Source organism: Silene latifolia, chromosome Y (genome assembly GCF_048544455.1).
Source record: "Silene latifolia isolate original U9 population chromosome Y, ASM4854445v1, whole genome shotgun sequence".
Taxonomy (NCBI): domain Eukaryota; kingdom Viridiplantae; phylum Streptophyta; class Magnoliopsida; order Caryophyllales; family Caryophyllaceae; genus Silene; species Silene latifolia.
Window position 1 is genome coordinate 98,422,426 of NC_133538.1, and position 14,543 is coordinate 98,436,968.

Sequence of the window (14,543 nt, forward strand, 5' to 3'; positions counted from 1 at the left end):
CCCCTTTTGGGCATCTATAAATAGGGCATTAGGCCGCACTTTTCATTCATTCAATTTGCATTCAATCTACAACTTTGTAATCATTTAGCAATCATATTGTAATCTTTATTTCCGCATTCAAGCATTGTACAAACTCTCATTATTATTAATAATATTCAATCTTTCCGCTGCAACTCTTGTACTTTGCCATTTTCTCTCAAATATTCTCAAGTGATATCATTTCAAAGGCCTGACTCGCACCAAGCCGAGTGTCTTGGCACGAGTGGCGCACGTATTCCTCTTCCAGAAGAATAAGTACGTGACACGTGGTTACCAGAGCCATTTTTCGACCAATTCACGCTTCATCTACATCAAATAAACGAGGTTTTCCAAACCAAGTTTTACATCAAAGTAACGTGGTTACAAGACAAAGGTTCACATCCAAATCACATCTCATTTTATTTTCTTCAAATTATTTTTGATATCACCATCGAAGAATGACGGGATCGGAAATAAACATAAACCCAACGGCCGAGAAGGCCAAAAACACAAAGGCAGCAACCGAGGCACGCTTTGGCAAAATAGAAGGCGATATTGGTGCCTGTCGAGAAGCCATGCAACAAGTCAATGAAAGGCTTGCATTTTTGGAAGTCGACAGGCCAAATCCCCAATTAACGCAAGCAATTGACATGATCAACGAACTCGCACAAGTTGTTGATAATTTAAGGGCCGAGGTTGTTTCTCTCCAAAATGGAAAAAACGGGGGAGCGGGCAGGAAAAACGCACCAAGAGTGAAAGTTCATGAGCCGCCAAAATGTATTGGAGAGCGAGACTCCAAGACAATTGACAACTTTCTATGGAGTATGGAACGCTACTTCCAGAATGTCCTCGTGGAGGACGACAAAATGAAAATAAGCACCGCAACTTTGTACCTAACCGAAGATGCAATCCTATGGTGGAGAAGAAGAGAAACCGACATCCAAAGGGATGCGTGTACCATAGATACATGGGACGCGTTCAAGGCATATTTCAAGAAACAATTCTATCCCGAGAATGCCGGAGAACTCGCCTCTAGAAAATTAAGAAATTTGAAGCAATCGGGATCTATTCGGGAGTATATCAAGCAATTCACTACTCTCCTACTTCAGATTGACGGTATGCCCGAATCACTTTCTCTTCTCTATTTCAAGGATGGTCTTCAACGATGGGTCGAAGAAGAAATCAAGCACAGGAGTGTGAAGACTCTTAGTGACGCTATTGCGGTTGCCGAATCACTATATGAAAGTTCGAGTGAACCAAGCAAGAGTTTCTCGAAGAATTATAAGGGGAACGGTGGAGGAAGATATGCCTCAGATCATTCAAAGCCAACGGGTGGCAGGACTTCGTATGACTCCAAGGACGACAATAGGGACAAGTCCAAGGAGAAGTCCAACGAAAACAAGAAACAACCTGACTGTTTCTTTTGCGGAGGGCCGCATTTCATCCGTAATTGTCCAAACAAGCAGAGTTTGAACGCTTTGGCCAAAGCGTACGCGGATCAGGATGAATCCGATGAAGGGGAGGCCACCATGAGTACACTTCGTTTACTCAATGTCATGTCCAAAGAATCGAAGAAAAGATCCAGAATGCACGGGGACGCGGGTGATCGCAAAGAAACTTCGTCTAAGAAAGGTCGTATGCCTACCAGGGACATTGACTTAATGTTTGTTGAAGCAAGGGTAAGTGACACACCCATTGTCTCTCTGCTTAACACGGGAGCATCCCACAACTTTATGACCAAGGGGGTCGCCGCAAGATTGGGTATCAAGTACGGGTATGGAACCGGCAACCTGAAAGCCATGAATTCCGCGTCTATACCCATCCATGGAACCGCTCGTGATGTACCAATCCAAGTGGGGGATTGGGAGGGAACGGTGGAATTTACCATCGTAACAATGGATGACCATGCCTGTGTTTTGGGGCTGGAATTCATCCGGGCCGTAGCGCCAGTTACATTTGTGGGGAGTAAGGCCGTCATGGTGGAAGGCCGAATATGGGTACCACTAGCACCCAATCCAAAAAGAAGAAGCCAAGATCGTAGTTTGTCTACAATACACGCAACTGACGATCCTAAAGGCACGAGGTTCGCGAGGAACCCCAAGGAAAAAGACAAGGATACATGTGGAAAATGTTGTTTCCTATGTGACGGGCCTCACTTAATGCGGAAGTGCCCCGTGAAAGAAACCCTTCTCAAAATGATGGAACGGACAACCATCACCAAGAACTCCAACTTTGGAGACTCGGGTACAAAAAGAGTTGGAAAGGACAAAGTTCGAATCAATGAGATTCAAGACAAGGAATGCCATATCCAACCGGCAAACATCCCAGATTCGGCACAAGAACAATTCACTGATGAAACACCAAAGCCAGAGAAGCCCATAGACGTAAGTGACGTACTACCATTCAATTCTCTATGGACGACTCAAGGACAAATTCAAAACGTGGAGGCCAAAATATCAATAGATCCAAGGTCGTTATACAACGTCCTTACCATTAAAAGGGCCGCCCAAGATTGTATTCGCTATTCCTATGTCAAGACTACTGTCAAACCAGAAGGCGATTCCGAGCATCTAGAATGCCGTATGGCCTACAATGTACCTATTCAACTTGGAGATTGGCAAGGAGTGGCTGATTTTATGATCGCTAATGTTGAAAGCGACGAAGTGTTACTTGGTGTCGATTTACTGCGAACAATGGGATCTTGGAGATGGACCCCCGATCTACTCATTCTCAATGCCGAACAACAAGCATTTGACATCAACGTGAAAGTAGAGGAGGTCCAACAAGGCTCTCTTGCCGACTTATCCGGACAAGAAACTCGACCAATGGAGGTTATTTTGGGCACATCTCAAGGGGAGATGGCCGAGGAATTTCAAGAAAAGATTACGGAAATTCCCGAAGAAGAGAAATCTAAAGAAATGAAAGATCTCCGAACGGGAGGGAAGCCCAAGGAGACAAAGAAACCCGACAAAGAAAAAGGTAAACCCAAAATAAAGAAGCGACCAAATAATGGCAACTGTTTCGAATGTGGAGGCAATAACTTTTTAAATGCCTGCCCGAATGCCAACAAGAACAACGAACGGATCACGATGCCGAGCACAAGTCAAGTGAAAGTACAAGTGCGTATCAACGGTCCAAGTTCAAGCACCAACATAAGAATCGAGGCGAAAGAAGAAGACTTCCCTTGGAAACCCGACAAGAAGATCGTGAACAAAAACCAAGGGATAACCTCAAGCAAACCCTAACATTAAATAAATGGCATGACCACAAGAAGTCCAAAGGAATACTATTTACGGACATGGTCATGCCATAATAAAGGTTGACGAGGACGTCAACCATTCCAAGTGGGGGAGAATGTCACGGTTCGCTCATTTCGAGCTCCCGTGATGCCTTAAGGATGCTTATGGTAGCTCATACAAAGCATACTCGCATATACAAAGCCTACACTAACTCCGGGCAGCTCAACAACAGTTTACTTCAGCTCACGACTAGCTCACTCAAGTTCACTCAGCTCACTTTTAGAAGAGGCAGCTCATTTCAAGTTGAGGTTAGCTGGACAAGCAACTACGGAGTCCACAAGTCCAACCATGCCGAGTAGATGCGAATACGCCAAGGGATGTGTCCTAGGGCCTTGAACCAAGTCCCTTGTCCACATACATCCCCCTACCTTATCCTTATCCTAATCCATCCTTATCCATTCCCTCTCTCACACACAAATACACCCCCCCTTATCATCCTTATCCATTATGTCTCTCACACACCAAATACACCCCCCTTACCCAATCCTTTTGGCGCCAATATGAAGAGGAACGAAGTCACACCCCTTCACCCTCTCCCTTGCCGCCAACCATGAAGAGGAGTGAAGGTCGCACCCCTTCACTCCCTCCTTTTGCCGCCAACCCTCAAGGGGAGTGAAGGTCGCACCCCTTCACTCCCTCCTTTGCACTTGGACGCCCATTTGAAGAGGAATAAGAGGATCCTTATCCCCTTATTCACACCATTTACCAAGAGGAGCGAGCATCGCACCCCTTCACTCCAACCACCCCTTTTGGGCATCTATAAATAGGGCATTAGGCCTCACTTTTCATTCATTCAATTTGCATTCAATCTACAACTTTGTAATCATTTAGCAATCATATTGTAATCTTTATTTCCGCATTCAAGTATTGTACAAACTCTCATTATTATTAATAATATTCAATCTTTCCGCTGCAACTCTTGTACTTTGCAATTCTCTCTCAAATATTCTCAAGTGATATCATTTCAAAGGCCTGACTCGCACCAAGCCGAGTGTCTTGGCACGAGTGGTGCATGTATTCCTCTTCCATAAGAATAAGTACGTGACATTGGGATAAAGGAGTGCATAATGAGAAAGATTGAGAGGTTTTATTTTATTATTTTTTTCTTTCAGCTTGTATGATTACCATATAACTGAAAGACACGACTAAAACTCACAAATACTATCATACAACCAGTTGTGTATTAGCATTATACAACTGGCTCAAGCCAACTCAATATTTTAAAAAAAAAAGAAAAAAAACTAAACCTACCCAAATCTAACGTTAAACCTCTCACACTTCTCTTAAAAAAAACATTCATTGCTCTCATATTTATTCTATAATGAAAAAATATAAGAAATTGATAATACCATCAAGAAAGAAAAAATGCTCATAACATTATTTTGAGGTAAATTTCGACATCAATTTGTATATTGGCATGTATTTTCTGGGCATTTATATTTTGAGATTTCGAGTTTTGTATGATTCATTTTGTGCTTTCGAGTAAATTTCTTGAGCTATAATTTTTTTAACCTTGTATTTTTTTAGTTTACAAGTAAAGGTTTCGAGTTTTTTAAGATATATTCTGAGCTTGCGAGTAACTTTTCCGAGCTATGTAGAAAACTTTACGAGCTCTCTACGAAACTTTACGAGCTCAGTAAGAAATTAACTATTCCGAGCTATGTAAGAAACTTTACGAGCTCTCTAAGAAACTTTACGAGCTCTCTAAGAAATTTCATATGTATCTAATTTCAGTTTTGTGAGTTATTAATAAATCTAAGTTTAACAAACTTGACTTCGTGGATTGACTATGAATTGTGATTTTTGGAATCCGTTTTACGAAAAAAAATCCTAACTTACGTAATAGTTTCGGCGTTTCAGAAAACGTAAAGATTCCGAGCTTTTATCATATATTCCGAGCTAGAGAGTAAATTTTTCGAGCTTTATAAGAAATCTACCGCATAAAGTTCTAGAGCCTCGTAAATTTGATGTATCTTCCGCCTTAAAAGCTTTGTTCAGCACAGGTTGTAATTATTGATTAAATCGTTGAATTTTTTTTAGAGAGAGAGAATTAAATTAAAATAGTTAAAAAAATTATTGAGGAAGAAGATGATTGAGTAATTGGAGAAGCAGTTAGAAAAATAAGGAGAGGAGTTAGAGAGAGAGAGGAAGAGAGTTACGTTGATTTTGTTTTGTAGGTTAAAACAATTATAAGGGGAAAAAAACTAAAGTATCCTTGGTTGTATAATAGCTTCTGAACAATAAAACACTTATGAACAATATACGATACAAAATACATGTCATGCACATCTTATTGATTACTTGTAAATGTGAATTATTTAAGCTGAATTGTGTTAGTATCTTACAATAATTGCTGATGTTGAATTACTCGAATAATCCAAAAAAAATAAAAGTAAATATCATATGAAAAAATAACATTTAAAATATAAAATTATCAATGATAACGATTAAGCATAAATGAAAAAACTATAATATCACATCATAGCTAAAATTAAACCCCAGAATAAAATTGATAGCATATTAATCTCAAAATTATAATCGCATAGCAATCTCTACATACAGATGCAAGAATGAAAAAGCTCAAGAACTAAAAAAACACAGCTTGAATTGACACAGGTAATTCTTTGGAAGCATATATATACTAATGGTTTTTCTAACGCGTGCCCTAAGGGCACACGTTAATAGTTGATTAGGCATAGGTTAAGCATTATCATTAGTTAAAGATTCCCTCATTTACCTTAATTATCTTTTATTTTTCTCTCTCCCAAATATTCTCTTATCTCCCTAATATTTTCCTTCCTTTCTCCCAAATATTGCTTCTCCCACGTTGGTTGTTGTTATATGCCATTAAGTTTGACTTTTTTTTTAAAAAAAAAAAAAATTCTACCTAGTACATAATTGTTCTTAATCAACTACAAATACAATTAATTAGAATATATTGACAGTAGAAAAACAGTAATGGAATATATTAAACTTAATAGATGAAAGTCATAATCACTTATACAAATTTTAAAAAATCTCAAATAAAATTGCAAGATACAAAAAATAAAATCTCAAAAGATATAATAAAGTCTCTAAATTTATTCTAGTCCTTTAAACAAAAAATTGGATTTAAGCCTTCTCTTGTTTGGGAGTCTTTTTTCCTCTTCTTAGCATCAACCAGGACAGTATTTACATGAATGTTTTCCTTTTCTGGACATGTTGTAATTTTATGTCCGGGCGTTTTACAAAAAGAACAATTTCTACTTTGCTTTTGTGCAGCTTCTTTTGCACCTATTTCGCGCCTGAATTTCGGACGACCTTTAGTTTTCGAAACTGGAGGATTATGAATGTGATTATCCTCACCCAAATCAATGATTTTAGAACCCAATACTTCACTATCTGAAATTGTTTGATTGAGTGGCGGACGATTACCCTGGTATGGAACTCATCACGACACCATCGTAAGGGTAAATATCTCACTGGTATGTCGAAACGGTCTTTATGTATGAACACAGATAATATATGTCGGCAAAGAATACTCCAAAACTCAAAAAGCTTACAGCTACAACTAATATTGTCGCAATTCCAAACGACATTATGCTTCTGTGTACGTAGCTCCTTATAATGTCGAACAATGAAAACATGAGTGTGATCCAAACATACCGTATATTGAGTAGCCCTTTCAAACTCTTCTTGAAACTTTTTGAAAGAAAATGATGTAAAAACTTTATACACTTTCTCTTCCAACGGAGATGAAGTACGAAAAGAAGATCCTCTATATGTATCCAACATGGTATGGTGTAGTTGAGTTTTCCCAATATCCTCAACTACTAGATCAATCTGTAGGTGTGCCAATTGATAAGAAATGAATTAGAAATGTATCAACATGGATAAAAAGAAAATACTCTTAAAAGTGTAGAATAATAACAGACTTCAAATATTTACCTGACTAATAAGCTGAGTCAAACACAATCGTGAAGATGTAAATCGTTTCACAAAACTGTTGACGCTCTCACATCTTACCGTAGTGGTCATACCACCCAAAAAAATAATCACGAAGGTAAGCCGACAACCAATTTCGCCTAATCTCATATAAACCACGTATATGCTTATTTTCTTGTAAATTAAACTTTGATACCATAAGAGGCCATTCTTGTTCAAAATCATCAATATTGTCCAACTTATAAAGCCTATAAAAATCAGAACACCAATGCGAATATTGATTTCTAAGAAGAGCCGTAAACCAAGAAGAAAATTTAGATGTAATATGCCATATGCAATAAGCGTGTTTTGTAAATGGCATTTCTATGGAGATTGCTTCTGACATCCATGGATCCTGGTAAGTAGTTATTGTCATTGGCGGCTTCTTCATCAGTGTAACAAAAGTCTAACAACAAGCAAAAAATACGTAAGAAGTATATACAACAATATAACTTTACAACATAAAAAACAAGTGGATATCTATAGAATATGTGTACCTTTATCAACCAACAAAAAGTAGCTCTACTTTCTTTTCGGAGAAGAGCACAACCAAATAATATATTTCTCCCATGATTATCAATGTCAATAAAAATGCCAAAAATCATGTCATATAAATTCACCCTATAAATTGTATCAAACCCAGTAGAGTCTCCGTACTCTTAATAAATCAAAGCAGTGAGTAGGTGACCAAAATATATTCTCCAGCCTATTCTCATTGTCAATAGTAAAATCAAATTGAAAGTTAGGGTTCTCAGTTTTGGCGCTCTTACAAATTTCAAGAAGATCCATAGCGTCATTGGCTAAATTCTCTTATCGCTTTCTACTAAAAAAATTATGAACATCTTTCTTAAAAAATGGTAAATCGCCATACTTCACATTTTTCTGGAGCTCCATCACTCGTATTATTTGTCTGACTGAAAGACCAGTATTTTTATACAACATATGTTGTTGCTCATCTTCTTTAGATATGGAGCGATAAGAAAGAAGAAATCGCACTTGAGTAGCTGACAAAAGTTGATGGTTATGATGTGAATTAAATTGGGTAACATGCCACTCTTCGAGAAAAATGTCACAAGATTTTTTAAGAGTTATACACATAACAGCGTTACAACCACACCTCGTTGATGGTCTGTTTCGCCGCTCCCTAGACGACTCTACCATTTTCACTCTTGGAAATCCTTCTCGATGAAAAAAAAATCTCGCCTAACCATTTTTCCATTCTTAGTTTCAAACCGACCTCTACGAATTGAAAACCCATTATCTCTAGCAAAATTCTCGTAAAACAAATAAGCCTCCTCTTCACTTAGAAAACATTGACCAACAAAGGGTTCAAAAGAGTTTCTATCAATATTTTCCTCATTTTCATTTAGTTTTAATAGATTATGAAATATTCTATTAAGTTTAACGACTTCATTATTTCCGAACTGGCGCATTTCATCTTCTGATTCATTGTTCAAGTAAAAAAAAACGAATTACATTTGACCTGCAAACACAAGTTTTTATTGTATAATTAAAGTATCAATCATTTGCTAAATAACTGAACAATCGTAAGACACGACGTCACACCAACACCCAACATGACATCCTATATACTTGAAATAAATTAGCAACATGACAACCAATACATGTTTGGCATGCAAATTATATATTATGACACCTCCTCCCTATAAATCAAAGCGAGTCTTATCGTATCGAAGTCGACATATACAGGCTATCTTGACAAGCAAGGAGCATTTCTTCCCTAAAACACTACTGAATTTATACAAATTTTTATTTTCCCTGTATGGGAACACCCTCCAAAGGCAACGACTGATCTAGTTTTCAAGATTTGTAAACCGAAGTCTTTGATATTAGACACTGGTTTCTATGAATTTGCAACCATCTTTTAGAGGTGTGCAAGAACTCGACTAAGAAAGATACAACAATTTATACTGGACACAATACGTAAAGAAAAACCACATACCTTGCGGAAGGAGAGTCTGTTGCATCGGAATTGATTAGATTGCTCATTGAGTCAATGTTGATTTGGGGTAGATGAAAAATTGATTTATGGAGCATAAAATTGGGAGAAAGGAAAGAAAATATTTGGGAGATAAGAGAATATTTGGGAGAGAGAAAAATAAAAGATAATTAAGGGAAATAAGGGAATCTTAACTAATGATAATGCTTAACCTATGCCTAATCAACTATTAACGTGTGCCCTTAGGGCACGCGTTAGAAAAACCGATATTCTAATATACACAAATAGTAGTAGGTCTTATGTGGTAGAATTGTGCGGTAGAGTTTGAAGTTTTCCACCCCACAAACAAACTTTTTCTTAATGCAAATAAGATGTATTTTTTTTTTTTTTTTTTTTTGACAGCAATACATAGCATAGCTTACAATAGAGCTTTTTGGGCAAGATTATGAGCTATCATATTCACTCCCCTAGGACAATAACTAAGAGAACAACAGTGGAAACGAGACGCAATAGACTTAAGATCCTTGATAATGCAGCTAATAGACGCAATCGCCTTCTCCGCTTCGGTAACCTGCATAACTAAAACAAGACAATCTGTAACAAGTCTAATATGGAGATAGCCTTCGTCCAAGGCCCAATTTAGCGCCATGATAGCAGCATGTCCTTCGGCATATAGGGCAGAAGAAGCAAACGTGCGAGTATGAGCAGAAGTCCTTATGGTTCCATTATCATCCAACAAGCACCACCCCATACCAGAACTTCTATCCTCTCTCCAAGCAGTATCACACTTGACCGTGCAAACATTCCCACAATCAGGCCCACCAACAATCCAAAATGGAAAGGAATTTCTAATCCTCTTAACTAAAACAAAATCAGGAGAGGTGTCCACGAAAGGCGCTTGGATAAGGCAAGCGCTCTTGCTACACACAACCTCATTCATACACTGAATGTCACCCAGAATAGCAGTGAGAGCACTCATAGGCCAAGGGCGGCGGTTATGGAAGATTATCCCATTCCTGCAACACCAAATTCTCCAGAGGGTAGCAAGAAAAGGGAAGAGGAGGGAGTTAGGATCAGGCCCTTTTAAAAAGTAACCCAGTTTATGACCCAAATCCTAACATCAATATCCACCCCTTCCGTGAGTCTGAGTCCTAAAGGACAGCCAAACCAGAGAGCCTTTGCAAAACTACAATCTCTGAAGAGGTGAGAGAGAGATTCCACACAGGGGGAAGAGCCTTCACAAAGAGAGCAGGTAGAGCGCCAATGCATATTTCGTTTAAGAAATTCAGAGCCAACGGGAAGGGCGTTAGCCATAAATTTCCATAAAAACACCCTTAGTTTGATGGAAATAGGCAATTTCCATAGCTTTGATTTGCAGAAGGCAACAATAGTTGTAGACATTCTAGAGCGATCAACAGCCGAGTTAGAACCAATAGATAAGCCCTTAGCAGCAGCATAATATCTGGACTTGACAGTGAAATCGCCATGTCTGGACAATTTCCAGTAGAATGAGTCATCTGAAGGTTGAGTAGGGATATAAGTTGCGAAGATTTTTTTTTTTAACTCCCTCTCCTGGATCGAAACCAAAAGAGGAGAAATCCCATCTCCTATGATTATCATGCAGATCTCCAACCAGGAACGTAGCATTAGTAGGAGCATCAATAAAATCCTCACAGAGATCACGAAGACTATATCCCTCAACATCTATCCGTCCAGGCATTAAGACGAGAGGATGAGCCAATCGTCCAAGCAATATTGTTAAAATAAGATCAGAGCCCCAGAATAGGCTTTTTAGAGCTCATGACGACGCTTGGGGAGTCTTCCATCGGTTCTGGAAAAAAGGATCATTTTGCACACCAAGCTTGGGACCAATAACTTTGCTAATAAGGCTTTCTGGAACACTTAAAATTCTCCAAGCAGACTTGGCAAGAAGGGCTTGATTAAAACAGCCAATATTGCGAAGACCAAGACCCCCTTCTCCCACCGGCCTACTAAGGAAGTCTTTACTATACCAATGAATAGACTTATTGATTCTAGTTCTACTCCACCAAAAATGCACCATCAGAGACTGAAGCTTTGACGTTACACTTACCGGTATGCGAAATACCGATAGAGAGAAAAGAGATAGTGAAGAAAGAACATAATGAATAAGGGTCAATTTACCAGCCGAAGAGAGAAGAATGTTATTCCAGGAGGATAGCCTGCGCTTGGTTTTGTCAACAAAAAAATTAAATAGGTCCCTTTTTGAAGACCCAATACTCGTTGGTAGGCCAAGATAATTGCCAAGATCATGCTTAGGTGCAAATTTGTACTCAATCAAGCACTTCTTTACCGTCATAAGTGAGCAATTCGGGCTAAAGAGAATAGAGGACTTATCTGTATTAATGCATTGCCCAGAGGCAACACAATATTCATCAATAATGTTCATAAGAAAATCCAAGTCCCCAAAATCACCGCGAATAAAGAAGAGAGAATCATCCGCAAATAATAAATGGGATATATCCGGTCCGTTCTTGCATATTTTGATACCCTTAATGAAGGTGTCATCCTGAGCGTAGAGAATCATTTGAGAGAGAACTTCCGTGCAAAGCGCGAAGATATACGGAGATAAGGGATCACCTTGCATAATCCCACAGCGAGGTTCAGGTTTTTCCATAGGTGCACCATTAATCAGGATATCATAAGTAACAGATTCAATAGTACTCATAATAAGGTGAACCATAGAGCTCGGCAAGTTTAAGCTCGATAGTACCCCCCTAATGAAGTTCCATTTTAGTCTATCATAAGCTTTACTCATATCAGCCTTAACCGCCATCAAACCCTTCTTACCATATTTCCTATGGTTGATAACATGAAGGATTTCTTGGGCAATGACAATATTATCCGCAATACTTCTATTTGGGACGAAAGCACTTTGGAATGGACCAGCCAGATCATCCATAATTCCTTTCAATCTATTCGCAATACATTTTGTAACCACCTTCATAATAACGTTGCAGAGACTAATCGGCCGAAAATCTCCAACTCTCTCCGGACAATCGTTTTTAGGAATGAGAACAATAAAGGTTTTATTAAAATCTTTAATCACATTACCCGAGTTGAGAATATTGAGAGCACCATTAATCACATCCTTTTTAACAATAGCCCAATACCTCTGGTAAAAGGCTGCTGGTATACCATCGGGACCTGGTGATTTTAAAGGACCCAATTGGAAAACAGCTTGTCGAACATCATTTCTCGAATAGACACGGCCCAACTTGGCCCTCTCCTCGAAGCCTACTCTACGCTTGAGATTATCGAAAAGATAACCATAATTACACATGTAATTGTCAAAGCATTCAGGCTCAGCATCAGACTTAAAAATAGTGGAAAAGTGTTTAAGAAACAAGTCACCAATCTTCTTCATATCAAAAGTTCATTCATTAGATTCCTTCTTAATACCCAAGATAGTATTAGCACCAGACCGTCCTTTAACCCAATTGAAAAAGTATTTAGTGCACGTATCCCTCACAATTCCATTTCAGTTTTGCACGTTGTCGCCAATAAGTGCGAGCAGCAGTAGCGAATTCCATAAGCTTTTTGTGACATAAATCATAATTATCAATGACACCACCATTCTCAATATCAATGATATAGGACTCAAGTTCCTGATCAAATGCACTCCACTTTAATCCCCACTCATCTTTTTTGTTGCAAGCCCAAACTCTGAAGTCATTATTGGTGCGACGTAATTTGGACAAAAGAACCTGAGAATCATCACCCTTATCATTTTTTTCCCAACTTTCCTTAACAAGGCTATTACATTCAGCATAATCAAAACACCAAGCCTCAAGTCTGTAAACTTTCTTCTTGGTGTAGAGAACCATATTTGTATCAAGGATTATGGGCGCATGATCCGAAATTTGGATAGGTAAGTGCTTGATGAAAGTATTAGGGAATAAAGAAAGCAAATCATTGGAAGCAAAACCCTTATCTAGTCTTTCGTAAATCCGAGGTGGGCTCTCCCTATTATTACACCAAGTGAACCTAAGACCCTTAAAGGGGATATCCATCAGACAAAGTGTATTCTTCCAGTTGGAGAATAAGTCAGCTCCTCTAATCAAATTATCACCCCCTAACTTATCAGAAGAATACTCCACTTGGTTGAAGTCTCCAATAAGCAGGAAGGGTTTGTCAAGGGAATTGAGAAGATTAGTAAACGATTCCCACATAGCACCTCTTTTAGTATGATTAGGTTCACCATAAACACAACACAAGTACCACAAACTACCCTTACATTGGTTAACCGAAAAGATAATGAGATTAGAGCTGATAAAGACACATTCTAACTTACAACTGCTTTTCCAGCCAACCCAGCGACCCCCCCCCCCCCTTTAAACCCACAGCATCACAACCAACAGACTGAAGGAAACCCATGGGGCGCAAGTGTACGTCAACAGATTGTACATCACACTTAGTTTCAGAAAGGAAAATAAAATCTAAGTTATTTTTAAAAGACCTACAAATAGCTCTAAGTTTAGGAATTGAAGGGGCGAGCGGGTCCTTAAGGCCCCTACAAATTCCAAACCAACTCTTTCATGGATAACGAGAAGATTGAGACCACCGCATCCGGGCCAACCAACAACATAGCCATATCCCGACTTCACCCTACCCAAACACACCTCATACAGAAAAGGCCTCATCAACCATAAGGGAATCAACACATCCACCACCACCAACTATCCAACCCAACCAAAGCAACCAAGACAACACACACACACACATCAAAAACCACTATACCCAGCCACACCAAACACGAAAGAAAGGGCCAGGACACGACAACCACAACGAGGGGCCAACAGAGAACCCGACAATCAGCAACGAACACAAAGACCAAAGCTTCCCAACAACAACAAGCCACGAAGGCTCAAACCCCAACTGACTTAGAAATCACTTCGACACACACACCAAGGGCCAGAAAGATGACCCAAACAAGACACCAACCAAGACACCCGTTTTACCTAACGATACCTCCCAGGACCACCGCCCTACAATCAACTAGAGCCAGCAAAGGGACGACACAGAAAGATACAAGTGAGAGAGGAATTGGGACTGATAGGTGGGGAAATGGGGGGGATCACCATATCAGGCCCAGACCGGATGAGCTATACTCATCGACAAAGACGGACTACTACAGAAACAGTAGAATCAGACCAGGGGTGGAGGGAATGGGGGGAACACCCCTGGCATGATAATAAACACCGCGGCGACAGGCAAGGTACCGTAAAGCCGGAGCGTCAAGAGGTGAACCCCCCAGGCCGGTG

The 14,543-nt window shown here is 39.3% G+C and overlaps 1 protein-coding gene across 1 annotated transcript; it reads right to left on the reverse strand.

Moving 5' to 3' along the window:
* Positions 1 to 12,731: 12,731 nt before the first annotated feature.
* LOC141628583 (uncharacterized) lies at positions 12,732 to 13,451 on the reverse strand. Its single transcript, XM_074441704.1, has one exon. The coding sequence runs from the start codon at positions 13,449 to 13,451 to the stop codon at positions 12,732 to 12,734; it is 720 nt and encodes a 239-aa protein (XP_074297805.1).
* Positions 13,452 to 14,543: the final 1,092 nt, after the last annotated feature.